This window comes from Erythranthe guttata, chromosome 10 (genome assembly GCF_056151865.1).
Source record: "Erythranthe guttata isolate IM_541 chromosome 10, IM_541, whole genome shotgun sequence".
NCBI classification, from domain to species: Eukaryota; Viridiplantae; Streptophyta; class Magnoliopsida; order Lamiales; family Phrymaceae; genus Erythranthe; species Erythranthe guttata.
The window spans coordinates 15549434-15577199 of NC_142542.1; the positions used below are offsets into that span (position 1 = coordinate 15549434).

The 27766-nt window shown below is 37.5% G+C and overlaps 2 protein-coding genes and 1 long non-coding RNA gene across 3 annotated transcripts; 2 read left to right on the forward strand and 1 right to left on the reverse strand.

The window, feature by feature from the left end:
• Window positions 1-2202: 2202 nt before the first annotated feature.
• On the forward strand, window positions 2203-3228 carry LOC105960227 (uncharacterized). Its single transcript, XM_012984399.2, has one exon. The coding sequence runs from the start codon at window positions 2352-2354 to the stop codon at window positions 2955-2957; it is 606 nt and encodes a 201-aa protein (XP_012839853.2). The 5' UTR covers window positions 2203-2351; the 3' UTR covers window positions 2958-3228.
• A 411-nt stretch (window positions 3229-3639) lies between these two features.
• Window positions 3640-6588, reverse strand: APO2 (APO RNA-binding protein (DUF794)). The gene is made up of 4 exons (XM_088823843.1): window positions 6487-6588; window positions 5713-5813; window positions 5158-5510; window positions 3640-4585 (listed from the first exon to the last, which is right to left on the reverse strand). Exons 2-4 carry the CDS (start codon window positions 5809-5811, stop codon window positions 3757-3759), a joined length of 1281 nt encoding a protein of 426 aa, XP_088679969.1. The 5' UTR covers window positions 5812-5813; window positions 6487-6588; the 3' UTR covers window positions 3640-3756.
• A 19996-nt stretch (window positions 6589-26584) lies between these two features.
• LOC148767686 (uncharacterized) lies at window positions 26585-27051 on the forward strand. Its single transcript, XR_016034066.1, has 2 exons — window positions 26585-26714; window positions 26786-27051. It is a non-coding gene; the product is annotated as an uncharacterized LOC148767686 (long non-coding RNA).
• Window positions 27052-27766: the final 715 nt, after the last annotated feature.

Consider the following 27766-nt stretch of genomic DNA (forward strand, 5'->3'; position numbering starts at 1 on the left):
TCTAAAAAAATTGTACATGATATACAATTTCATTTTTGATTTAAGGAAAAGGGTAAATTACAAAAACCCCCTGAGGTATGGTCAAATTACAAAAATCCCCCTCTTGTTTGGATAATTACATATACCCCCCTCAACTATGATTTTTTCTTACACCTCCACAATTATTGTGCCAAATTCAATATAATCATCTAGATTCCGTGTAATGTGCTCTAGTTTGTATTCGTTTTGTGTAAAAATACAGTTTCCGATGCACTACAAACTGATATACACAAGCTAAAAAACACATATTATGATCATCTTACTTCATAATGTAGAGTTTGAATGGTATAAAACGGGTACAAAAGTGATAATATTTCATATAATCTCGAAGATTCCACTAAATTTGAAGAGCTGAGGGGGTCAGGGGCGGATCTAGGGGGTGGCCAAGTATGCCATGGACCACCCCAAATAACAAAAATAAATTTGCCTTAGTGGCAAAGATCTCCAAGTTGTTACATAAGGTCATGAGTTCGACTCCATTATGGTACAAAAAAGTATTGTTCATTTTTTTTGTCAAAATTTCTTTTGAGCCCCTCTCCCATAAACACATTATATTATATCTATATTACTATTTAGTCCACCCAAAATTCAAAATATACAAAAAAAATCATAACTTTTTTCTTTGTTTTTTTAGCCCCTCTCCCTAAAAACACAATATATTATATCTATATTATTATTTAGTCCACCCAAAATTCAAAATATACAAAAAAATCCTAAATTTTTTCTTGTTTTTTAGCCCATCTCCCAAAAAACACATTATATTATATCTATATTATTATTTCGTTCACCCAAATTCAAAATATACAAAAAAAGTCCCAAATTTTTTCTTCTCCTAATTTATCAAAAAAAGAAAAATTTCAATTTTTTTTTCCCTTCTCCTAATTTATCCAACAAAAAAAGGTTCAAATTTTTTTTCCGGGGGCGCTGCCCCCGAACCCCCAAAAATTTAACCCCTATACAGTTTTGTACTCGGCACAGCCGGCATACCCTGAATTTTCGTCCTGGATCCGCCACTGGAGGGGGTGGTTGTAATTATCCAAACAAGAGGGGTGTTTTTGTAATTTAACCATACCTCAGGGGGTGTTTGTAATTTACCCTAAGGAAAATAGTTAAATAACCAAACATATATATGAGTTAGGTCGACGGCTTTTGACAATGTAAGAAGAAATGAGTATCGTTTACGAATTGCAACAGATTCTGAAATTATGGTTTCATTTTCATATGGATTTTCTTACCTACATTATGAAGTCAGCTGTGTATAGATGGCAAAATTCAACTAATGCAATAATTTAGGTGACAACGTAACCAAAAAAAAACCCTTGAACTTAGACTAAATTATAAAAAACACCCCATATATCCGTAGTTACCAAAATTCCCCCGAAATTGTTTCCATCTTACACCGACCTCGTTATGGTGTAGTTTTTCACTGGAATCTTTTTTATTTCAGGAAATATTTCACGAAACATGACGATTCTATTCCTACAGATCTGACTTTACGCTACTTTTTTAAGGTAAAAAATTACCCATACGGGGCCTTTACACAATCTTTATTCTTATTAAATAATACGTTCACAACTTTTTAGTATTATTATTACCCCTACGAGGGTAAGTTTTGTCTTTAAAAAGTAACATAAACAAATGCCACATTTACAGGGGTAAAATTGACATTTTTCGGGAAATTTTACATGGTATCAAAAAAATTTCGTGAAAAATAACAGTGGTGGGTTGGTGTAAGAAGAAAACAAACGTCAAATGGATTTTGGTAATTACGGCTAGGTGGGGTGTTTTTCGTAATTTAGCCTAAGTGCAGGAGGATTTTCGTAATTTACCCCAACTATAATTCAAATGGGGTTCCGCAAGAAAATACCTAATTAGTGGAGTAAAAGAATGCACAATGTCAGTGTCGTTCGTAATGCAATTACAAAAATCGGAATAACTTGAACAAAATTAGACTCAAATTCGAATTGATCACAATCCTATTTCCATATTGACATTGATGATTAGAGTTAGAGTCGAGGTTCAGGGTTCAGACGTCATCCCTACTTTTCCATTCGTAACATGTTTCGTATTAAAATAAAATAAAAAAAGTCGAAAGATGTATGAAGAAGAAACACAAGAAGACCATTAGGAAGTTGAACTAACACAAGACCATATTCCCAGCAACCAATGCCAAAACATTTGATGTTTTCTCCACATACCCAAATTCTATATAAACCACAACACACCAAAACTCCATTCATCATCACTCACATAAACATCAAACACTTCAATCCAAGTAAAATAAAAGCTATAGCATTGCCTTAGTAAACAAAATGGCATTATTTGACAGCCACCCTTCGATTTTCTTGCTGCTGTTAATCACTTTGTCGTCAATAACGGGCAACACAAACCAAGCAGAGGCGGCCCGCCACCTCCTTGAGATTCCAAAGCCCGAAATTCCAGCTTTTCCCAAGCCCGAGCTTCCAACTCTTCCCAAGCCAGAGCTCCCAGCTTTTCCCAAGCCTGAGCTTCCGGCTTTTCCCAAGCCAGAGCTCCCAGCTTTCCCCAAGCCAGAGCTCCCAGCTTTTCCCAAGCCTGAGCTTCCGGCTTTTCCCAAGCCAGAGCTACCAGCTTTTCCCAAGCCAGAGCTTCCAGCTTTTCCCAAGCCTCAGGTGACATTGGAAAAGGCTGAGCTGCCATCACTGCCGAAGCCCGAACTTCCGACTTTTCCCAAGCCTGAGCTGCCATCACTTCCCAAGCCCGAGCTTCCAGCTTTTCCCAAGCCTGAGATTCCAACTCTTCCGAAGCCTGAGCTTCCAGCTATTCCCAAGCCTGAGATGCCAGCTTTTCCAAAACCAGAAGTGCCTAAGTTGCCTGAACTCCCAAAGTTTCTGGAATTGCCTAAACCGACTTTGCCAGAAGGACCAAAACACCCTTGATGTGTATCATATAAGAACAAGTCATCAAAAAGCAATATTCAGAGATTGAGAAATCAGTGGATCCACCTATAATTCTATCCGACCTTGTCCTGGAATGATTATTAGTTTTCGCTAAGTTGTTGTCTTTTGTCTACTTCTCTTCTTTGTTTTCCAGTTGTTGAATCTGTTGTGTTTATGGTGTATTGTGTATCCTACATTTAGTGCTTTCAGTGTCTTTTCAATTTGTATTTCTCTATTACTGTTGCCAATATATATTTCACCATTGTCCGAATCTTATTTGATTCCATGTGTTTTCTACTGTAATATTTTCAACTCTGTTTCAACTCACCCTTACATATATATATATTTCAAGAAACGACATTCTCTTCCACCCTAATCCTACTAGTGCATGGGCAGAACATCAGAACCAGAGAATTAGACCAAAGATTTTTTATCAGAAGTAAAACGAACAAGAAGATTAACCTATGTGTCTCAATAATCTACTGTGCTGAATCAGTTGAAATTCACCGAAGGACAAAGATTATATATACCATTCTTCTCGTGATAAACTTCTGCTCCTTGCAGAAAGAAGGTTCTTTCCATTTTCTATGACCTAAGACAAAACAATCTTTTCCCACTCATTCTTATAATATGGTTCGCTAGACTATCGTTCAGCCAAGAATAAAGATTTTGAGACGCCATATGCTTCAACCAATAAGTTTTATATAAAAAAACAAATCCTACACACAAATTCTATCTGCGAAATTTGTTTTCTTTAAATAGTTTTTACAAAGAAGGCGACAATAAACTTACAGGATATTCAAACCGCCATTTCCGCTTCTCTAACATTTGCAGGAATCCCAACATCGGACCTCATAGTCGGTCTGTAATGATCCGGCACCTCAGCGCCAGCCTGGACACACAGCTCCACCACCACAGGTGCCTGCCCGTAGAAGCTCCTCAGCTCCTTCTGTAGAGGCTTATTAACATCGGGTACATGCCACACGTATTTCGGCGGAATCAAGTCATCAAGAACTGCGGCCTGCCATCCATGCTGCCCGTTCCTCTGCTGGTGCTTGTGGGCCCCACAGTTCTGTGCTTTGTGTCCGCTGGGACCCACATGCACTTCCGGACAATAGCCACACGCCCTCACAGTGTACAGCTTCATCAGCTTCTTCGCTCCGCCCCTCATTTCTTCCCACGCTTCGAGTGTTTCCTCAGCAAGTAAAACCGTTTCTTCTTTGCTGGACGGAGGGGTAATTTCGGAATCGAATAATTCGGACAATATTTCTGGCTTCGGAGAATCTGGTTCGGGGTCCGGGAGCTCGCTCTCGTCGGCGTCGACGAATTCACGTTTTCCAATGCGTATGATTGGCTTTCGCCTCCGTTTGGTGGGATATTCCGGCAGGTCGACTCCCGCTTGAATGCAGAGCTCTACTACGGCTGGTATTCTTGGTACGGAGAATCTTTCCTCGTGTGGGATACGTTTTCCGAGGCGATCGTACAAGTGGTAGGCCTCGACCGGTGCCAGTATGTCCTCGAGAAACGCTTCGCCCCATTCATGAGCTCCTTTACGGGCAGAAGCTTGTGGCCCTCTGCATGATTTGAATGGATGCCCAGTGGGACCCACGTGGATTTCGCTGCACCACCTGCCATAATTTGTCGTCAGATTTAACTTTTTGTACTAAATGTCGTTTCGATGCTGTTTTGACTTCAAATGTGATTTTTGACTGTTTTTCAGTTTGACTTTGGAAAAAGTCAAAGCGCCAAATTCTGGAGCCCTTTGAGTTGGCTTTCTAATCCAACTTTGAATGAATGAATATTGGCTACAACTTTGACGTTTTGAGTTTTCCGAAATTCAAGATGTAACTGATTCATGCATAACTCTTTCACTCAACATCCAATCTAACCGATTCAAGTTGGATTAGAAAGCCAACTCATAGGGGTACAAATTCGGTGTCCTGACTTTTGCCAAATTCAAATTGAAAAAGGGTCAATATCATATTTCAAGTCCGGAAAATTTGAAACGGCATTTAGCAGTTCAGAATCAAGAAACACTAGTAAATTCAAAGACACATGAACACAATAAGAACGAAAAAGAATTCTGAATTCATCTTATGTATTTTAATTTCTGATATTAAAAAACATAGTAGTCTTCATGGATCTGTACAGTTGAAAAGAGTGACAAAATTAAAGACATGATTGGATGGAGAATTATTACTTGCAGGAATAGGCGGGCGTCACTTTCAAAAGCTTCTTGAGATTGTTTATTAACCTTATTCTTGCATTCAACACCCTATACGCGAGAGGAATTAGTTTTTCGACCACGAGGCCTCGTTTTGGAGGGGGGACAGCTCCTCTTGGTTTGTTCTTGCTATCTTTCAGCCTCTGCCTGGCTGCTCTTCTTAGCTCGACTATCGGTATAGGAAACGGTTTCTTCTCCTTTTTGGAGTAATAACGAGGCAAATCTGCATTTTGAGGATTATCGCATTTAATTACAAGTGCTTGCGCGTGAATCGAGTGTTGTGGCAAAATTCTGAAGTTGAACTGAAGGCTGAGTCCACTGCATCTGCTCTGCATGAAAAAAAAAAAAAAAGCAAACTTAATCTTTAATATCAACAATTCAGTGACTATTTAAAAGAAATATTTGAGAAAACTATGAAGAAACAGAAAAAAAAAAAAAAAAAAAAAGAATTTTTGGAAAACTGTAATGGTTGCATTACTCTGGAGAGATTCATCCGTAAATTATACGGGAGTAAAAAGGGTAAGGATATACCTTCATAGAGTTGAGCAAACTGAGACATTGCCATGTACTTTCTTTACTGTGTAAAGGTGCAGTTCTGCTAAACTGGGAATGCAGACACACACTATCCATTCCTGAAAAAGAAAAAAACGAAAATGAATTTTAAACCGTTACCACAAGTCTTTCGAACATACCAAGCACTCACCACCCGACCCCCCGATAATCACCAATAGAAAAGATAATGGATGTAGTAACGATATATAAACTTAGTAGTAAGCAGTCAAAAATGGCAGAAATTGTTTTACGAATCTATTTTTTGTCCAACCCTTAAAAAAACTCTCTACACTTAAGAAGTGCAGAAAGACAAGACGAACTACAGGATTATTATCCAGAGATAACCAAAAAGAAATAATTACACAATAAAAAATCGAGGAGATATGGGAAAAAAACGTCACCAAGAACAGGGAAGTAGAAAATCGGAAAGAGATATTAATGGAGTCCAAACAAAGGTTACGCTAGTTTTTCCTGTACTACAAATACGATAACACCGGACGAATCAATCACAAGGTTGAAAAATAAATCAAGACATCATCATCTCAGTTTATTTTCAGCTCAAGTTGTACATAACTTCATGTAAATTTGTGTACCTAAGAGCACCACACAACAAGATAAGAAAACAAAAACATCGAACAAGATAAGTTGTATCTCTTTTAATCTTGAATCAAACATTATCTAACATGTGAACAGAAAACTCCTCACAAAACGATCCTCTTGAAAATTAGTAAGTAAATAAACGAAGAGACAAACCAAAACAAAACAAGCAATACAGAATTAATGCAACTCCACGATTAACAATACAAACAGCACCCAAAATTGGGATGAAATGTAACACCAGAGAACATAAGTGTTGACGACTGCCATTTGTGAATTTGGTGGTTGAATGAATACTTACTTAGAACAGATATCTCCTAATTCGACATCCGCTGCATAGCTGGGGATGAACAGTGACGGATGCTCGAGGGTGGGGGGTTGTGGGGTGGGTGGTGTGTGGGTGGAGATATTCCAGAGGAATGGGATGAGCAGGGTGAGAGTAGTGGAGAGATTTATGTTCTATGCTAAATAAATCCATATTTTTCTTTTATTTTTTTTATATATATAATAATTGTTTTGGTTAAATCATAGCTAATTGTAAATTGCAACAGTTTTTTATTTTTATTTTTTGACAATGAATATTTCATATGACCTAGAAAAGTCAAAAGCTATGTAGTATCCCAAAAATAGAGATACCAGAATTTGGGAAAATATATAAATATTAAAAGTAGGGTTAATCACAAAAAAAACCCATGACAAATACACTTAATTAAAAGAAGGACATTCAACTTTTTTGTCTTTCAAATAAATCTAGCTCATTCAAACTTATTTGCAAATAAGGAAAATCCTTTTATATATACCAAAATTACCCTCAATTCATTGAAACCCAATTCAACTCCAATTTCATGATTTACACCCCAATTTAGCTCAATTTCATCAATTAATCAATTTTAACCCTAATTTCAATTTTGACCCCAATTTTGACCCGCCACCACCGGAGACCTCCGGCGTTGACTTTTTTTTTTTTTTTTTTTTAATTTTGTTTTTTCTTAAAAAAAATATTTTAATTAATATTACTGTTTTGGCTGCTAAATTACTGTCTCCAGCAGTTACATAACTGTCGGAGACAGTAATTTAACTGTTAATTGACTTTTTTTTAAAATATTTTAATTGATATTACTGTATTCGTTGCTAAATTACTGTCTCCAACAGTAATTTAACTGTCGGATACAATAATTTAACTGTTAATTGATTTTATTTTATTTTTTGGAATTTTTTTCTTAAAAAAAATTATTTTAATTAATATTACAACCTTGGCTGCTAAATTACTGTCTCCAACAGTAATTTAACTGTCTTAGACAATAATATTAATAATATTATTGTTCGGGAAAATAATATTCATATTATTACTGTCCCAAACAGCAATATTACTGCATGAGACAGTAATTTAGTAGCCAACCATTATATATAAATTTAGACAGTAAAAAGTATAAAATGACCCATAAGGTGTTCGGCAAGTGTCGTCGAGTTTCTGATAGACACGGCCATGGGCCGGTTCACGCCGGTTCGCGGTTCACTTTTTTCGGAACCGGAACCGGCCGGTACTACATGCGGTTCGGCGGGTCGGGCTGCCCGTCAGTTCACTCCGGTTCCGGGCCTATCCGGGCCGGCCCGGAAAATTATATATATATATATATATATATATATATATATATATATATATATATATATATATATATATATATATATATATATATTGAAAAATACTTTATGGATAAATAAATTAAAAGAATTAATTTTAAATAGGAAATTAAAAAAACAAAAGAAAATAAATAAAATGACTTGAACTTAATTTTATAGGAAAAAATGGAGTGTGAGTGAATTTATAGGAAAAAATGGGGGGAAATAAAATTCAAAAATAGCAAATAACGGCCGGTTCAGTGGGCCGGTTCAACTTTTTTTAGATTTTTTCTGTTTTTTGTTTTTAATTTTCCTTTTTTTTTTATAAATTCGGGTGAATAGCCGGGCTGGCCCAGCAGTTCACGGTTCACCTATATCTAGAACCGGGCCCGTCCCGTGGATGACGAGTGTTAAGTGTATATTTTTACACTTTATCGTACCTCTTAATTGGAGCTTTTGGTGTGTTTTAACGATAATTGGTGCTTAAAAAGTTGATTTATTGTATTTTAGGTACAAATTGAAGAATTGTAAAAGTATGAAGTAAAAACTGCAATTTTGGAGAAAATATTGGCCAAAAGTGAAGAAATAAAAAATCAGAAGAAATATAGCCCGGGACGGCCGTCTAAGACTTACACTTAAATCTGGGACGACCGTCTGAGAAGCAGAAGCAGTCTCTGGTTTTGAGACGGCCGTCGAGTATTAGTACAAAATTCGGGACGGCCGTCCGAGATGACGAAATGACATAGTAAAGGAATCCTAATTGCACAAGGAAACTACCTTATTCTCCAAATTTTCCACCCTATATAAGACCAAGCCAAGCACACAATTGGGGATCCATCTTTTACGCAATTTCAAGAGCAACAAAGCAATAACGAAGACGAAGAATTCGAAGACTCCAAGCATAGACTTATCGTTTATGATTAATTTTATTTGCGTTTTTACTTTAATCATGAGTAGCTAATTTTCTTATTTCTAGGATTTTATTTGGAACCCTATGTGAGATTTATGAACCATTTTCTATGATTTTATGCAAGTTTTAATTCCGGATTATTTCTTCTACTTGTTTTATTAAGTGCATGAACTTGATCACCTTATGTGCTTTTATGTTATTGTTAATCGCATGAATCGGAAGATTGGGTTGATAATTATAACTGTGGTAGAAGAGCCTTTTGTGGTATTAACATAGGAATATAGTTAATCTCTTAGGTAACCATTATTGAGATTTGTGCTTAATGTTGTGTTCTAGAATTAATTGCGTAGGAATACAATAATTGAATCTAGAGTATTAGAATTGTAATACACGCAGAAGCGGGTTATGATTAATTTAGCATCTCAGGTTAATAATCCGGATTAATTACTTGCATAATTGAAGGAATTGGGGGAGTAATAATCACATGGGGGGGAAATAAAATCCTAGGCTTGCTTACTTTGATTAAATCTTCGTTTTAAATTGCTTTCTTATTTTTGCTTGCCTTTTAATTTAGTTTAATTTAGTTAATTCTCTCCAAAGTCGACTTTGTAGGGTTGGCTTGATAATAATTGGTAGAATTTAGCGCCTAGGATTAGATAATCAAATATTCTCTGTGGGATCGATATCCGGACTTAATTGTCCACTTTATTACTTGTACGATACGTGCACTTGCGTGTAGGTATTCCAACCAACAAGTTTTTGGCGCCGTTGTTGGGGAATATTTTAATTATTTATTTTATTCTAGCTCTAGATTTGAACAATTTTCACGATTCACCCATTTAATTTTTGTTTTATTTTATTTTTTGTTTTAGGTACTGTGTATGCGCAGGAGACTCGATCTTGCTAGAGAACCGTTTGATCCCGAAATCGAACGTACTCTTCGAGCCGCTAGGAGACTTCAACGCGCAAACAATATCATGGAGGACGAAGACGCAGAAACGCAGATTGTAATTTACTCGGGACCAACGGAAACCAAGTCCAAGATCCACCCCCTCAACTTCCATTACAGCCAGCAGTTCGGCCACGGGCACTTCAAGACTACATAATCCCAACTCTCGACGGATTCCGCCCGAGCATCCAATATCCACCTATTGAGGCGCACAATTTTGAGATCAAGCAAGACCTCTTGACGATGCTCCAAAATAACGGGCTATTTAGTGGATTGGCGTGTGAAGATCCTCATCTTCACATTCTCAATTTTCTAGATACCTGTAATTTCCATCGTCAAAACGGCGTTTCCCAAGAGGCGCTTCAATTAATTCTCTTCAAGCACTCTTACAAGGAAGAGCTCGCCGGTGGTTGATGTCCCAAGCCCCCCACTCTATCTCGTCGTGGCTCAACTCCTCAACCTTTTCATGAAAGTTTACAGGTCACCCGAGAAGGACGAGAGAATCCGACGTGAAATTCATAATTTTGTCTAAGAGCAAGGCGAGCAATTATACGAGACATGGGAGATATTTAAAACTCTTTTGCGGCAGTGTCCAACACATGGCGACAAATCCACATCTTCTACCAAGGGATTAACGAGAATGCACGAACCGTCTTAGATGCATCAACCGGGGGTAACTTTATGAGTCAATCGGTACCGAATGCATTTATTATGTTGGATCAAATTGCACAAAATCGGTTTGCCAAGTCAAGCGAAAGGACGGTTAGTGGAGCCAAGAAAGTTCCCGGAGTGTTGGAGTTAGATGCAATTACGGCCCTTCAAGCTCAAGTGACCCAAATTGCTCAACAAAATCAACTCCTTCTACAGCACATCAAAGCAAATCCACCACAACAAGTCCAAGCCGTTGATTCTCCATGTTGTGAAATTTGCGGGGGAAATCATTACACGCTCCAATGCCAACAAGATGTGGAATCGCTCAACTACGTCAATAATGCGCCTCGCCAATTCCAAAATCAAGGGTGGAGATCACAAGGGCAATATGGAGGAAATCAACAAGGCCAAGGGTATCAACGACCTCAAGGTCAATTTCAAAATCAAGTCCCTCCTCAACAAAACTATCAGGGCAACAATCCACCGGCCCAAAAGTCAAACACGGAGGAGATATTGGCCCAATTCATGACCGCTACCCAAGCCTTGTTGCGGAATTTGGAGAACCAATTCGCTCAATTCGCTTTGAATCAAGAGAACCGTCCGGCAGGAGCATTGCCATCGACTACGGAAGATCCTCGAAAGCAAAAGTTCGAGACGTGCCAAGCTATCGATTTCAAGATCGAGAAAAATGAAGAAATTCAAGTCAAGCCGCAAGTCACTGTAGCCGAATGGGTCGACCAATCCCATATCCCCAAAGATTGCAAACGAAAAAGATCGAGGTCGAGACGTGCCAAGCAGTCACCTTGAAGAATGGTAAGAAATTGGAGGAAGCCCCGCGAAAAGAGAAGAGAAATACGGTAATCGAGAAGTCGAAGATGATTGAGGAGAAGGAATCAATTCAAGAAGAATCACCATCAATAGTGATTGCACGAGCCCCACCAATTCCATATCCTCAAAAGTTTATAAAGAAGAAGTTTGATGCCGAACACCAAGGATTTTTGGACAAGTTGAAGGAAATTCGCATAAATATCTCTTTTACTAAAGCACTTCAAAAGATGCCAAAGTGGGTAAAATTCCGTAAGGACCTCGTGACAAAAGGTATGAAATTGCAAGGGAACGAGATGGTCCAACTCACGGAGCAAATTAGTGCAATTCTTACTCGGCCCCTTCCACAAAAACTCGGCGGCGATCCAGGTAAGTTTACTATTCCTTGTACTATATGAGGTAAAAAATTTCGACCGCTCATTGATTTAGGCGCTAGCATTACTCTTATGCCTTATTCCACTTTTAAAAATCTTGGGTTAGGAGAAATTGAACCGACGGCTATAACTCTTCAATTAGCCGATAGATCTTTAGTTTACCCAAAAGGTATTTTAGAGAATGTGCTAGTGAAAGTTAATAAATTTATCTTCCCTGTTGATTTCGTTATACTTGATATAGATGAGGATAGGGAGATACCTCTTATCGTAGGGAGGCCGTTTCTAGCCATGTCGAAAACTCTTATTGATTGTGCTAGTGGTGATCTTACAATGAATGTGCATGATCAAACAATGAAATTCAATGTTTTTAGTTCTAATAAAAATTCATGTGATAATAATGATTGTTTTGCTATTGAGCTTATGGATTTTGCAAATCATGAAAAATTTGATGTTTTGATCGTGGACAATGGGAAAACATCTTTGAGTGCAGGAGATGATGGCGGAAACGAGAATCGGAAGGAGCAAGTTTACTTCATGGACTCAATTTCAACTCCTCCGAGAGAAAGTCATACAAGTTGGGGTCTTAACGACGATGAAAGTGCAAGGAAGATGTTGCCACCCAAAGAATCGAGCAAGCCACGAGAGAAGGATGAGTCAAGATATTGGGATCGTAAGGATAAAAACAAAAAGAAATTGCACAAAGGACAATTGGTGTTATTGTGCAAATCCCGTCTTTGGTTATTTCCAAGAAAGCGCAAATCAAAGTGGTCGCAGCTGTTTATTGTCCAAGAAATTCTTCCTCACGATGTAGTCAAGATAAAGGAGCGAGATTCAAATCGTACGTTCAACGTGAAGCGGAGCCGGCTCAAACCGTATTGGGAAGCGAACGAAGATTGCCAAGTGACTTCGGTCACTTTTGCTTGAAAATAAAGAAGCAACGCCCGGCTGAAGAATTTAAACTTAGCGCTTCTCGGGAGGCAACCCGAGCTTTATTGTTTTTCGTAGTTTTATTTATTTTTTCGTTTTGTTTTTATTTTCATAGGCATGCATTCTAATTAATCTATTTGAATTTTAATTTTCAGGGTCGAAAAAGTGGTCAGAGGGTCCAAACGGCCGTCCGAAAATCCTAGCAAAATTCCAGACGGTCGTCCGAAATCCAGAGACATGAAAAATCAAGTCTCTACCTGCCAGACGGCCGTCCGAAAATAGACTCATATCACGGGACGGCCGTCCGAACATATTTCGGGCAAAAAAAAAAAAAAAACTCGAATTTCTTTCCCGCCAATTCTTATACTCCGACGACGACGATTCCGACTAAATCATTTGTTTTCTATCCTTAAACTTTGTGCTAATTTCGTTGAGGGCAACGAAAATTTTAAGTTTGGGGTGAAAAACATGTTTTTGTGCTTATTTGTTTTAGTTTGCATGCATTAGGTTTTATTTATTTTTATTGCTTTTATAGTTTTTTCCGGAATATAAAAAAAAATAAAAAAAAAATTGCTTGAGTCGAATGCATCCGATGAATTATGATGATGAGAGATGATCAATGTTTGATGATGAGATTACTTGTTTTGTGGTGATAAGGATTAGGTGTTTGTTTAGCTTTCGATTCAACGAAACTTAGAAACGAATTATTGCTAGGAATCACACTTTGTGCATTGCTTTGGTTGAATGTTTTGTATTTTAAATTTGAAATTAATTTGTGCTAGATCATGCTATGTTCGGTTTTAAAACTCACCTTAGGAAATTTATGATACGAAGTATTGAGTAGTGAGTGATTTGAGATATGATTTGGGCCTTCTTTGAACCGTTTGAGCCTTTCAAGCCGACCTTTTTATCGAAATTATCCTTAGAACCTTGATTTGAGCTTCGGAGAAAAGGTGTTCTTTCTTTTAGCCAATGTGTATAAGGTAGAAAAGTGGAGATTCTTGAAAAATTACCCCTTGGAGTTCGGTCGAAATTTTTTATAAGGTCCTTCTTCTTCTTAAAAAAAAAAAAAAAAAAAAAAAAAAAAGAAGAGAAGAAGAAAAAGAGACTAGAAGGGAGAAGTAAGGACTAGTTGTTGAATTGTTTTGAAAGCTCGATCCATTGTCATAAGAGCAAAAGTGGAGACTTTTGAACTCTTAAGAATCGAGTTTATTAAAGTCCTTAGAGGTGAATTCATTGTTTCAAACGCCTATCTTTCAAATTTTGGCGTAATCATCTCAATTCTAGAAGAATAGCCACATTTACCCATATTTCCTACCTCGAACCAAAGAGCCTAACAATTGAAAGCCACAAAGCCCCAATGATCCCAATAGCTTAATGTTCGATATTAGTAGAGTAAAATAATTTGGTGAGTATTTGGAGTCAAACATATGCATGTAAGTATAAATTATTTCTATCTTTAATTTGCAAATATTAGATGCTTGAAGCAATTGTATGAATTGTGGTTTTTGGTAATTGTGAGTGACTAAGTGCTGTTGAATTTTGAGCTTGCGAATGCCTAAGAATTGTCATTATAATTACAAGTTCTGAAAATGTGAAGTTGATCATTGATCTATGTAATGAGATGTAGTAGTTGAGTTATTTGCTTATTGGTAGATTTTGCTTGAGGACAAGCAAAAGTTCAAGTTTGGGGGTGTGTTAAGTGTATATTTTTACACTTTATCGTACCTCTTAATTGGAGCTTTTGGTGTGTTTTAACGATAATTGGTGCTTAAAAGTTGATTATTGTATTTTAGGTATAAATTGAGGAAAAAGTATGGGGTAAAAACAACAATTTTGGACAAAATATGGGCCAAAAGTGAAGAAATAAAAAATCTGAAGAAATATAGCCCGGGACGGCCGTCTGAGATTTACACTTAAATCTGGGACGGCCGTCTGAGGAGCAAAAGCAGTTTCTGGTTTTGAGACAGCCGTCCGAGTTTTAGTACAAAATTCGGGACGGCCGTCCGAGATGACGAAATGGCGCAGTAAAGGAATCCTAATTGCATCAGGAAACTACCTTCTTCTCCAAAATTTCTACCCTATATAAGACCAAGCCAAGCACACAATTGGGGATCCATCTTTTACGCAATTTCAAGAGCAACAAAGCAATAACGAAGACGAAGAATTTGAAGACTCCAAGCATAGACTTATCGTTTATGATTAATTTTATTTGTGTTTTTACTTTAATCATGAGTAGCTAATTTTCTTATTTCTAGAATTTTATTTGGAACCCTATGTGGGATTTATGAACCCTTTTCTATGATTTTAGGCAAGTTTTAATTCCGGATTATTTCTTCTACTTGTTTTATTAAGTGCATGAACTTGATACCTTATGTGCTTTTATGTTATTGTTAATCGCATCAATCGAAAGATCGGGTTAATAATTATAACTGTGGTAGAAGAACCTTTGTGGTATTTGTTGATCGAAAACCTACACGCAAGTGCACGTATCGTACAAGTAATATAGTGGACAATTAAGTCCGGATATCGAACCCACAGGGAATATTTAATTACTTAATCCTAGACGCTAAATTCTACCAATTATTATCAAGCCCACCCTACACAGTCGAGTTTTGAGAGAATAAACTAAATTAAACTAAATTAAAAACAAACAAAAACAAGAAAGCAATTAAAAACGAAGATTTAATCAAAGTAGACAAGCCTAGGATTTTATTCTTCCCCCTATGTGATTATTACTCCCCCAATTCCCTCAATTATGCAAGCAATTAACCCGGATTATTAACCTGAGATGCTAAAATAATCATAACCCGCTTCCGCGTGTATTACGATTCTAATACTCTAGATTCAATTACTATATTCCTATGCAATTAATTCTAGAACACAGCATTAAGCACAAATCTCAATAATGGCTACCTAAGAGATTAACTATATTCCTATGTTAATACCACAAAGGCTCTTCTACCACAGTTCTAATTATTAACCCGATCTTCCGATTCATGCGATTAACAATAACATAAAAGCACATAAGTTGATCAAGTTCATGCACTTAATAAAACAAGTAGAAGAAATAATCCGGAATTAAAACTTGCATAAAATCATAGAAAAGGGTTCATAAATCCCACATAGGGTTCCAAATAAAATCCTAGAAATAAGTAGTTTAGCTACTCATAATTAAATCAAAAACGCAAATAAAATAAATCATAGACGATAAATCTTTGCTTGGAGTCTTCGAATTCTTCGTCTTCGTTATTGCTTTGTTGCTCTTGAAATTGCGTAAAAAGATGGATCCCTAATTGTGTGCTTGGCTTGGTCTTATATAGGGTGAAAAACTTGGGGAAGAAGGCAGTTTCCTTGTACAATTAAGATTCCTTCACTGCGCCAACTCGCCCATCCGGACGGCCGTGTGAGATTTATGCCTAAAATCCGCACGGCCGCGCGGTCTATTCTCCAGAATTCTGCTTTTTTCACTTTTGGCCCATATTTTCTCCAAAATTGCAGTTTTGACCCCATACTTTTCCAATTCTTCAATTTGTACCTAAAATACAATAAATCAACTTTTTAAGCACCAATTATCGTTAAAACACACCAAAAGCTCAAATAAAAAGATACGATAAAGTGTAAAAATATACACTTAACACACCCCCAAACTTGAACTTTTGCTTGTCCTCAAGCAAAAATCTACCAATAAGCAAATAACTCAACGATAACATCTCATCACATAGATCAATGATCAACTTCACGTTTTCAGAACTTGTAATTATAATGACAATTCCTTAGACATTCGCAAGCTCAAAATTCAACAACACTTAGTCACTCACCATTACCAAAAACCACAAATCATACAATTGCTTCAAGTATCCAATATTTGCAAGTTAAAAATAGAGAAAATTTATACTTACATGCATATGCTTGACTCCAAATACTCACCAAATTATTCTACTCCACTAATATCGAACATTAAGCTATTGGGATCATTGGGGCTTTGTGGCTTTCAATTGTTAGGCTCTTTGGTTCGAGGTAGGAAATATGGGTATGTGTGGCTATTCTTCTTGAATTTAGGTGATTACGCCAAAAATTGAAAGATAGGCGTTTGAAACAATGAATTCACCTCTACGGACTTTAATAAACTCGATTCTCAAAAGTTCAAAAGTCTCCACTTTTGCTTTTGAGGCAATGGATTGAGTTTTCAAGAATAATTCAACAACTAGTCCTTATTTCTCCCTTCTAGTCTCCTCTTCTTCTCTTTTTCTCTTTTTTTTTTTTTTTTTTTTTTTTTTTTATTATTTTTTTTTTTTTTTTTTTATTATTTTTTTTTTTTTTTTTTTTTTTTTTTCGAAGAAGAAGGACCTTATAAAAAAAATTTCGACCGAACTCCAAGGGGTAATTTTCAAGAATCTCCACCTATTCTACCTTACACATATGGCTAAAAGAAAGAACACCTTTTCTCCGAGGCTCAAATCAAGGTTCTAAGGATAATTTCGATAAAAAGGTCGGCTTGAAAGGCTCAAACGGTTCAAAGAAGGCCCAAATCATATCCCAAATCACTCACTACTCAATACTTCGTATCATAAATTTCCTAGGGTGAGTTCTAAAACCGAACATAGCATGATATAGCACAAATTAATTCCAAATTTAAAATACAAAACATTCAACCAAATCAATGCACAAAATGTGATTCCTAGCAATAATTTGCTTCTAAGTCCCGTTGAATCGAAAGCTAAACAAACATCAAATCCTTATCACACAAAACAAGCAATCTCATCATCAAACATTGATCATCTCTCATCATCATAAATCATCGATGCATTCGACTCAAGCAATTTTTTTTTTTTTTTTTTTTTTTTTTTTTTTTTTTATATTCCGGAAAAACGAGAAAAACAATAAAAACGAATAAAACCTAATGCATGCAAACTAAAACAATTAAGCACAAAAATAACATGTTTTTCACCCCCAAACTTATAATTTTCGTTGCCCTCAACGAAATTAGCACAAAGTTTAAGGATAGAAAACACCTGATTTAGTCGGGGTCGATGTGATCGGGGTGCTCCTCCCTCGCTCTCTCACGCTCATCTTCATCGGCGGCTCGGACACGGGCTCAAGAATGGGTGCCGGCGGATGCCGGCTCGATGCACTCGGGCGTGCCTTGAAAGATGAGATTTTGAGGAAGTTGATTCGACTCTCTAGCCTCCCTGTCAATACCAACACAAAATAAGAATCGGAGAGTGTGTGAGTGAATTATGTGTGTGGAATCGAAGAATTTTTGGAAGAGAAATTCAAAAAAAAATTCGAAAATTTGTGTGTGGGAGATAGAAAGAAGGAAAGAGGAGGGTTTAAGAAAAAAAAATGGGGGAGAAAATCGAATTTTCGAAAATTTAAAACATCCCCTGTTGAGTTCGGACGGCCGTCCCATTTTGCAGCCAATTTTCTCGGACGGCCGCACCGTTTCCCGAAATTGGGCAGAAGCCGGTTTTCCCTTCGGACGGCCGTGCGGGATTTTGTGAAGAAATCCGCACGGCCGCACCAATTGGCCAATTTGGGCAGTAGCATCGTCCGCTTCTCAGACGGCCGTGCGAGATTCCAAGTCTTTTTCTGCACGGCCGTGTGAAAAGTTTCAATAATTGCATTTTAAGGCCCTGAAAAATAAAAACTTGTTATTAGTGACCCTGAAACTTTTTAAATAATAATTTTTTTTTTTTTTTTTTTTTTTTTTTTTTTTTTTAGTGGCCGCTCGACTCGACTCTCGACTCACGTTTTCGGCCCTGAAAAATAAAATTCAAATAATAAATTAGAATGCATGCTTATGATACTAAAAACGAAACGAAAAATGAAAGAAAAAATACGAAAAACAATAAGGCTCGGGTTGCCTCCCGAGAAGCGCTAAGTTTAAAGTCTTCAGCCGGACGTTGCTTCTTTAATTTCAAGCAAAAGTGACCGAAGTCACTTGGCAATCTTCACTCGCTTCCCAATACGGTTTGAGCCGGCTCCGTTTTACGTTGAACGTACGATTTGAATCGCGCTCCTTTATTTTGACCACCTCGTGCGGAAGAGTTTCTTGGACAATAAACGGCCGCGACCACTTTAATTTGCACCTCCTTGGAAGTAACCAAAGACGGGATTTGCACAATAACACCAATTGTCCTTTGTGCAATTCCTTTTTGATTTTCTCCTTACGACCACAATAGCTTGACTCATCCTTCTCTCGTGACTTGCTCGAACCTTTGGTTGGCAACATCTTCCTTGCATTCTCATCGTCGTTAAGACCTCGACTCGCATGACTTTCTCTTGGAGGATTTAAAATTGAGTCCATGAAATAAACTTTCTCCGTCCGATTCCCGTTTCCGCCATCATCTCCTGCACTCAAAGATGCTTTCCCATTGTCCAAGATCGAAACATCAAACTTTTCATTATTTGTAAAATCCATAAGCTCAATAGCAAAACAATCATTATTTTCACATGGATTTTTATTAGCACTAAAAACATTGAATTTGATTGTTTGATCATGCACAGTCATTGTAAGATCACCACTAGCACAATCAATGAGAGTTTTCGACGTGGCTAAAAACGGTCTCCCTACGATAAGAGGTATCTCCCTATCCTCATCTATATCAAGTATAACGAAATCAACAGGGAAGATAAATTTATTAACTTTCACTAGCACATTCTCTAAAATACCTTTTGGGTAAACTAAAGATCTATCGGCTAATTGAAGAGTTATAGCCGTCGGTTCAATTTCTCCTAACCCAAGATTTTTAAAAGTAGAGTACGGCATAAGATTAATGCTAGCGCCTAAATCAATGAGCGATCTAAAATTTTTACCTCCTATAGTACAGGGAATAGTAAACTTACCTGGATCGCCGAGTTTTTGTGGAAGAGGCCGAGTAAGAATCGCACTAATTTGCTCCGTGAGTTGGATCATCTCGTTCCCTTGCAATTTCTTACTTTTCTTCACGAGGTCCTTGAGGAACTTCACCCACTTTGGCATCTTTTGTAGTGCTTCAATGAAAGGAATATTTATGCGAATTTCCTTCAACTTGTCCAAAAATCTTTGATATTCGGCATCGAGCTTCTTCTTTATAAACTTTTGAGGATAAGGAATTGGAGGGACTTGTGAAGGCACCGTCGATGGTGGCTCGTCATGAGATGATTCTTTTTCCTCATTCTTTTTCGGCTTCTCGATTACCGTGCTTCTCTTCTCTTTTCGTGGGGCTTCCTCCAATTGCTTACCGTTCTTCAAGGTGACTGCTTGGCATGTCTCGACCTCGATCTTTTTCGTTAGCAATCTTTGTGGATATGGGATCGGCTCGACCCATTCGGCTACAGTGACTTGCGGCTTGATTTGAATTTCTTCCCTTTTTTCGCTCTTGACATCGATAGCTTGGCACGTCTCGAACTTTTGATTTCGAGGATCTTCCGTATTCGATGGCAATGCTCCCGGCGGGCGGTTCTCTTGCTTCAAAGCTAATTGAGCGAGTTGATTCTCCAAATTTCGCAACGAGGCTTGGGTAGCGGTCATGAATTGGGCCAATATCTCATCCGTGTTTGATTTTTGGGCCGGTGGATTGTTGCCTTGATAGCTTTGTTGAGGAGGGGCTTGATTTTGGAATTGACCTTGAGGTCTTTGATATCCTTGGCCTTGTTGATTTCCTCCATATTGCCCTTGTGATCTCCACCCTTGATTTTGGAATTGGCGAGGCGCATTGTTGACGTAGTTGAGCGACTCCACATCTTGTTGGCATTGGAGCGTGTAGTGATTTCCACTGCAAATTTCACAACATGGAGATTCAATTGCTTTGACTTGTTGTGGTGGACTTGCTTTGATGTGCTGCAGAAGGAGTTGATTTTGTTGAGCAATTTGGGTCACTTGAGCTTGAAGGGCCGTAATTGCATCTAACTCCAACACTCCGGGAACTTTCTTGGCTCCACTAACCGTCCTCTCGCTTGACTTGGCAAACCGATTTTGAGCAATTTGATCCAACATGATGAAAGCATCCGGTATCGATTGACTCATAAAATTTCCCCCGGTGGATGCATCTAAGACCGTTCGCGCATTCTCGTTAATCCCTTGGTAGAAGATGTGGATTTGCCGCCATTGTTCGACTCCATGTGTTGGACATTGCCGCAAAAGAGTTTTAAATCTCTCCCATGCCTCGTATAATTGCTCGCCTTGCTCTTGGACAAAATTGTGAATTTCTCGCCGGATTCTCTCGTCCTTCTCGGGTGAGCTATAGACTTTCATGAAAAGGTTGAGGAGTTGAGGCCACGACGAGATAGAGTGGGGGGCTTGGGACATCAACCACTGGCGAGCTCTTCCTTGTAGGGAGTGCTTGAAGAGAATTAATTGAAGCGCCTCTTGGGAAACGCCGTTTTGACGGTGGGAGTTACAGGTATCTAGAAAATTGACAATGTGCAGATGGGGATCTTCACCTGCCAACCCACTAAAGAGCCCGTTATTTTGGAGCATCGTCAAAAGGCCTTGTTTGATCTCAAAATTATGCGCCTCAATGGGTGGATATTGGATGCTCGGCCGGAATCCGTCATGAGTCGGGATTATGTAATCTTGAAGTGCCCGTGGCCTAGCTGCTGGCTGTAATGGAAGTTGAAGGGGTGGGTCTTGGACTTGGTTCCCGTTGGCATTGAGTAAATTACCCTCTGCACGTATGCGTTCTTCGTCCTCCATTCTATAATTTTCGCGTTGAAGTCTCCTAGCGGCTCGAAAAGTTCGTTCGATTTCGGGATCAAACGGTTCTCTAGCAAGATCGAGTCTCCTGCGCATACAACGTACCTAAAACAAAAATAAAATAAAACGAAAATTAAATGGGTGAATCGTGAAAATTGTTCAAATCTAGAGCTAGAATAAAATAAATAATTAAAATATTCCCCGGCAACGGCGCCAAAAACTTGTTGATCGAAAACCTACACGCAAGTGCACGTATCGTACAAGTAATATAGTGGACAATTAAGTCCGGATATCGAACCCACAGGGAATATTTAATTACTTAATCCTAGACGCTAAATTCTACCAATTATTATCAAGCCCACCCTACACAGTCGAGTTTTGAGAGAATAAACTAAATTAAACTAAATTAAAAACAAACAAAAACAAGAAAGCAATTAAAAACGAAGATTTAATCAAAGTAGACAAGCCTAGGATTTTATTCTTCCCCCTATGTGATTATTACTCCCCCAATTCCCTCAATTATGCAAGCAATTAACCCGGATTATTAACCTGAGATGCTAAAATAATCATAACCCGCTTCCGCGTGTATTACGATTCTAATACTCTAGATTCAATTACTATATTCCTATGCAATTAATTCTAGAACACAGCATTAAGCACAAATCTCAATAATGGCTACCTAAGAGATTAACTATATTCCTATGTTAATACCACAAAGGCTCTTCTACCACAGTTCTAATTATTAACCCGATCTTCCGATTCATGCGATTAACAATAACATAAAAGCACATAAGTTGATCAAGTTCATGCACTTAATAAAACAAGTAGAAGAAATAATCCGGAATTAAAACTTGCATAAAATCATAGAAAAGGGTTCATAAATCCCACATAGGGTTCCAAATAAAATCCTAGAAATAAGTAGTTTAGCTACTCATAATTAAATCAAAAACGCAAATAAAATAAATCATAGACGATAAATCTTTGCTTGGAGTCTTCGAATTCTTCGTCTTCGTTATTGCTTTGTTGCTCTTGAAATTGCGTAAAAAGATGGATCCCTAATTGTGTGCTTGGCTTGGTCTTATATAGGGTGAAAAACTTGGGGAAGAAGGCAGTTTCCTTGTACAATTAAGATTCCTTCACTGCGCCAACTCGCCCATCCGGACGGCCGTGTGAGATTTATGCCTAAAATCCGCACGGCCGCGCGGTCTATTCTCCAGAATTCTGCTTTTTTCACTTTTGGCCCATATTTTCTCCAAAATTGCAGTTTTGACCCCATACTTTTCCAATTCTTCAATTTGTACCTAAAATACAATAAATCAACTTTTTAAGCACCAATTATCGTTAAAACACACCAAAAGCTCAAATAAAAAGATACGATAAAGTGTAAAAATATACACTTAACAGTATTAACATAGGAATATAGTTAATCTTGTAGGTAGCCACTATTGAGATTTGTGCTTAATGTTGTGTTCTAGAATTAATTGCGTAGGAATACAATAATTGAATCTAGAGTATTAGAATTGTAATACACGCGGAAGCGGGTTATGATTAATTTAGCATCTCAGGTTAATAATCCGGGTTAATTACTTGCATAATTGAAAGAATTGGGGGAGTAATAATCACATAAGGGGGAAAATAAAATCCTAGACTTGCTTACTTTGATTAAATCTTCGTTTTAAATTGCTTTCTTGTTTTTGCTTGCCTTTTAATTTAGTTTAATTTAGTTAATTCTGTCCAAAGTCGACTTTGTAGGGTGGGCTTGATAATAATTGGTAGAATTTAGCGTCTAGGATTAGGTAATAAAATATTCTCTGTGGGATCGATATCCAGTCTAAATTATCCACTTTATTACTTGTACTACATAGGTCAAAAGTCATCAATACAAATCCATAAACCGATTACAAATGAAGAGACTAACTCGTAACTAAACACATAACAGAACATTATGATAGACGAGCTAAATTAGTTTGACTCTGATAATGAAAATTTGTTTCAAGAAATATTTCTTGTTTAGAGCAAATCAAATGCCTCTAACAAGCAGCGCAACAAAGCCCAACAAATCCTTGCTTAGTCGGTTTTGAACTTTTCGCAGCCGGTGAATTCCGTTGACAAATCGACAAACAAAAATCATATTTAAAACTCCTGCCCAAACTTGATGTGCCAAAGTACAGTGAAAAAGAGCATGCATGCTCGACAATTTCCGCAAACAGGCTGGGCAATTCCAGGGGATGTTAATCCCTCTACTTAGTAGATTTTGAGTTGCAGGAATAATTCCCAATGCCAGGCGCGAGAGGAAGTGAAGACGAATTACATTTTAAATATTTGAAATGGGTGGCGGTGGGATTCGAACTCAGGATCTTTTCATTTGGTTTGTCTCTGATACCATGTTGAATGACCATCTCAAGCAAAACCTTAAGCTGTTAGTGAAATGTATCATTTAATATTAGTATCTCCAATAAAGCTGATCTAATTTTAACAGCCGGAACAATAACTATGAAAATTGCCCCCTCTTTAGTGAGATATGAGCAAATGTCCGAACTCCAAAATATATTATTGCTATGGGAGCCTGGACAATTACAGGACAGATGTTCAGTACCGATTCTTATAGTACTGTCCGGGGAGTCGATAAGCTAATTCTTGTGGATGTTTATTTGCCAAGTTGTCCCCCTAAACCAGAAGCAGTTATAGACGTTATAACAAAACTTCGTAAAAACATTATCTCGAGAAATCTCTCAAGAAGCAAGTCAGTGTTTTACGACCAATCATAAGTTTCATGTTGGACGCAATATGAATACTAGAAATTATGATCAAAGATTCCTCTATCAACCGCCATCTACTTTAATTTGGAGATCCCTATTGAAAACTTTTTTAAATATAATACACTAGGCCAAAATGCAAGACTGGCGACGTTTTTTTTAGCGACGGTTTTATTTTCGTAGCACGTTTGCGACGTTTATGAGTTAAAATCGTCGCTTTTTGTGGAAAACCCCGGTTTTGTTAAAAACCCTAGCGACGATTTGTATAATCGTCTCTAGGTAGCGACGCAACATATGAAAACGTCGCACGTATTAAAAAAAAAAAAAAAAAAATTTGTTGCGACGAAATAGGACTTTCGTCGCACGATTTACATATTTTGCAATTTTATATTTGAAAACTCGCGACGAAAACGTATAATACGTCGCCATAGTTCTTTTAAAAAAAGAAAAATAATATATGTTGCGACGGTTATGTTGAAACGTCGCTAGTAATGCCCAATTATTTAATAATAATTAATATATGGCGACGGAATTTGAAGAAACGTCGCCATGATTTTATTAAAAAAAAATATATATATCTTTGTTTGCGACGGATCGGGGAAACCGTCGCAATAGATATTTTCAATTTTTTTTTTCCTGAATTTGGTGGCGACGTAAACCTGTAAACGTCGCTAGGGTTCCTTTTAAATAAATATTATCGTGCGACTTTAATTTAGAAACGTCGCAAATTTTAGATTAATTATTCTGCACAGACCCTAATTCGTACACTTTGCTGTCTCTCTCTAAAATTTCTCTCTCTCTCTCTCTCCTTCTCCGATCAGCCCACCGCCGCCTGCTGTCCGCCGCCCGCTGCCTGCCGTCCGCTGCCCGCCGTTCCCCGTCAGCCCACCGGCGTTAGCCCTCCTCCGTGAACCCTAATCGTTGCCGATCCCGTAAGCCCTCCGCCGCAGAAGTCTCCCGCCAGCCCTTGCCGCCGTCGCCGTCGCCGTCAGCCCTCCCCGTCGCAGCCAGACCTCTGCCGCCAGCCGTCCTCCGTCCGCCCTCTTCCGTCCAGAATTATATTGGTAATTTTGTTTGCTGCTAAGTTTATATTGAAGGTTTTTTTTTTCTTTATTTTTTTTTTGTCAAAATATATCCTTAATTACCTCAAAGCTAAGTGTGCTTCCTCAATTGATAAATATATTCGTAAACGACATTTAGAAAAATCCGTTATTTTTAAGGTTTCGGATTGAGTGGTGGGTATTACTTTCTTCTTCCTCCGAACCCTAATTCCCCTCTTTTTTTCTTCAGGAGTTTGATTCCATTTTCTAATTTGCAGGTGCCTACACTTACGTTTCTGAGCTATGGAAGAAGAAGCAATCCGATGTGATGCGGTTTTTGCTTAGGGTTCGCTGTTGGGAGTACCGTCAGCTTCCCGCTGTTGTACGTGTCACCCACCCCACTCGCCCCGACAAGGCCCGCCGCCTCGGCTACAAGGCCAAGCAGGTACGCAAATCCTTTTTTTTACCCTTCGCATGATCTTAAATCTATGATGAACCGTTTGTTTAGTCCCTTGAAGAAATGCGTATGTGTTTGTTTATGATCTGGTATATCTGTTGTCTCCAATTTTGGGGTTTGAGAAAGCGGCTTCATTTTTGTTTTTTGTCAATCAACTGTTGTTAGATTGGTGATTGTTAATTTCAAGAGTTAATGTTATCTCTTATACTAAACCATGTCGAAACCTTAAAAATAACGGATTTTTCTAAATGTCGTTTAAGAATTTGAAATGAGTTTCGTCGTGGGACGAACAAGATATATACTGTTTACTAATCCTTAATTATCGAATGTTATATTCCATAACATTCGATAATTCAAGAAAAAATTAAACTACTGACTTTCGAACGATTATTGAAACTCATTGTTAACAGTACGAAATAAACTTAAACTCGTATTTGTGTTCTAGAAATGCTTATATACTTGGCTCAAACTCGTATTTGTGTTCGATTAGAAGAAAATGTTAAACTGTAAAAATAAAAATAATCGACAACAGCTCTGATTTGTGCTATAGTTTGTGTCCGATTTAGTTAAAGTATGATAGGCTTACAAAATTCAAATTAAATTCAAACACAACTTTAAAAATTGAAAGCTTTCCCGTTGAAAATTAAAAATTGATGTCAATTAAAAATTGAAAGCTTTCCCGTTGAAAATTGAAAATTGATGTCAATTAAAAATTGAAAAGCTTTCTCGTTGCGACTACTACCTTAATTTAGTTTTAGTTTATGAATGTAACTTTGACTTGATAGAATAATTGTTATTTTAATAATTGTGACCCTTCCCAATTTCTAGGTATAATTGTTGCCCACACTTGCAGATTAATTCGTCTTATCTATTGCTAATCTTGTGTTATATATGTTCTTGCAGTATATTCTTGATGTTTTATATTGGGTTTAAGTTTTTGTACTCGGACTTGCAGGGGAATTGATAAATGTATTTTTCTCATTAAGTGGTCTTGGTAAAAAAAAGACCACTTCTTATGGCCTCCCGTCGCCGCTGGGCCCCTTCTTTCTTTCCATTTGTCTCCATAAATTTTGATGCTCATGGGCAGAGGTTACCCTTCAAAGGGTATTGTTAGTCAAGAAAAAAATAGTGGGGGAGAAACTCCCATGGAAGAGAAGAAGAACCAGAGCTTCATTTCAATCAATTTCTAGTTTGGGTAAGTTTCAAAAGTTCAATTGAGTCATTAAGTTTCAATTAAGTTAAATTGAGTCCTTACAACAATTGCAGGAAACCCGAGAAACAATGCAAGAACAAAATAAAGTTAAAGATGCAAAAGTTGATCGATTAGAAGAGCAATTGCAAGAAACCCGAGGTATTTTGAACACCTTGCTCGACCGTTTTAATAGTGGAGTATGAACACGGGATGAAATTAGTGTGCCTCTTCAACTAATACATTTATGGTTTCAAGTTTTTATGTAATTTTTGAATTGATGTTGGTGTTGTATTTTGATATTTAATTGGTAATCGTGGTTTTTAATATTTTTGAGTAAATATGGTTTTGGTTTTTTTTTTTTTATTTTTTTTAACAGCTGATTTTATTTTGTAATAGAAAATAATTAAAATAAATAAACTAATTAAAAAAAAAATGTTTGCGACGAAAAAAAATCGTCACAAACAAAAATGAGTACTTGAGACGAAATATAATTCCGTTAACGTCGCCAAATTAATTAAAGCCGGGCGACGAAAAAACTATTTAGTCGCCAAAAGATTCAATGAACTTGCGACCAAATATGAAATTTCGTAGCAACAACGTGCGACGAATATGTATTATCCGTCGCGAAAAATAAATAAATATTTTTTTTCAGAAAATACGGTTTTAGCGACAAAATGTTTTTTTCGTCGCCAAACTTGGCGACGCAATTGTATTTTCGTCGCTGACTTTGCGACGGGGCATTTTGCGTCGACTTTGGACTGATTTGGCGACGAAAATAAAACGTCGCTAACCGTGATAAAACGTCGCTAGGAGATAAAATTCGTCGCGAATTTTCGTCGCCAGTCTTGCGTTTTGGCCTAGTGATACCTTCACTATTAAGAATTGCATAGTAACAACTTCTTACTGTAAAAACATGCCATTGGTCGAATGACTCCAAAGAAGAATATCTGCACAATGGAGCTCCAACGGTTTACGCAGAATTCGTTCGCGGTTCACCATTTTTAAGAAGGAGACGGATTTTTTTTTTTTCGACCCAACAAAGTGAAGCATCATTA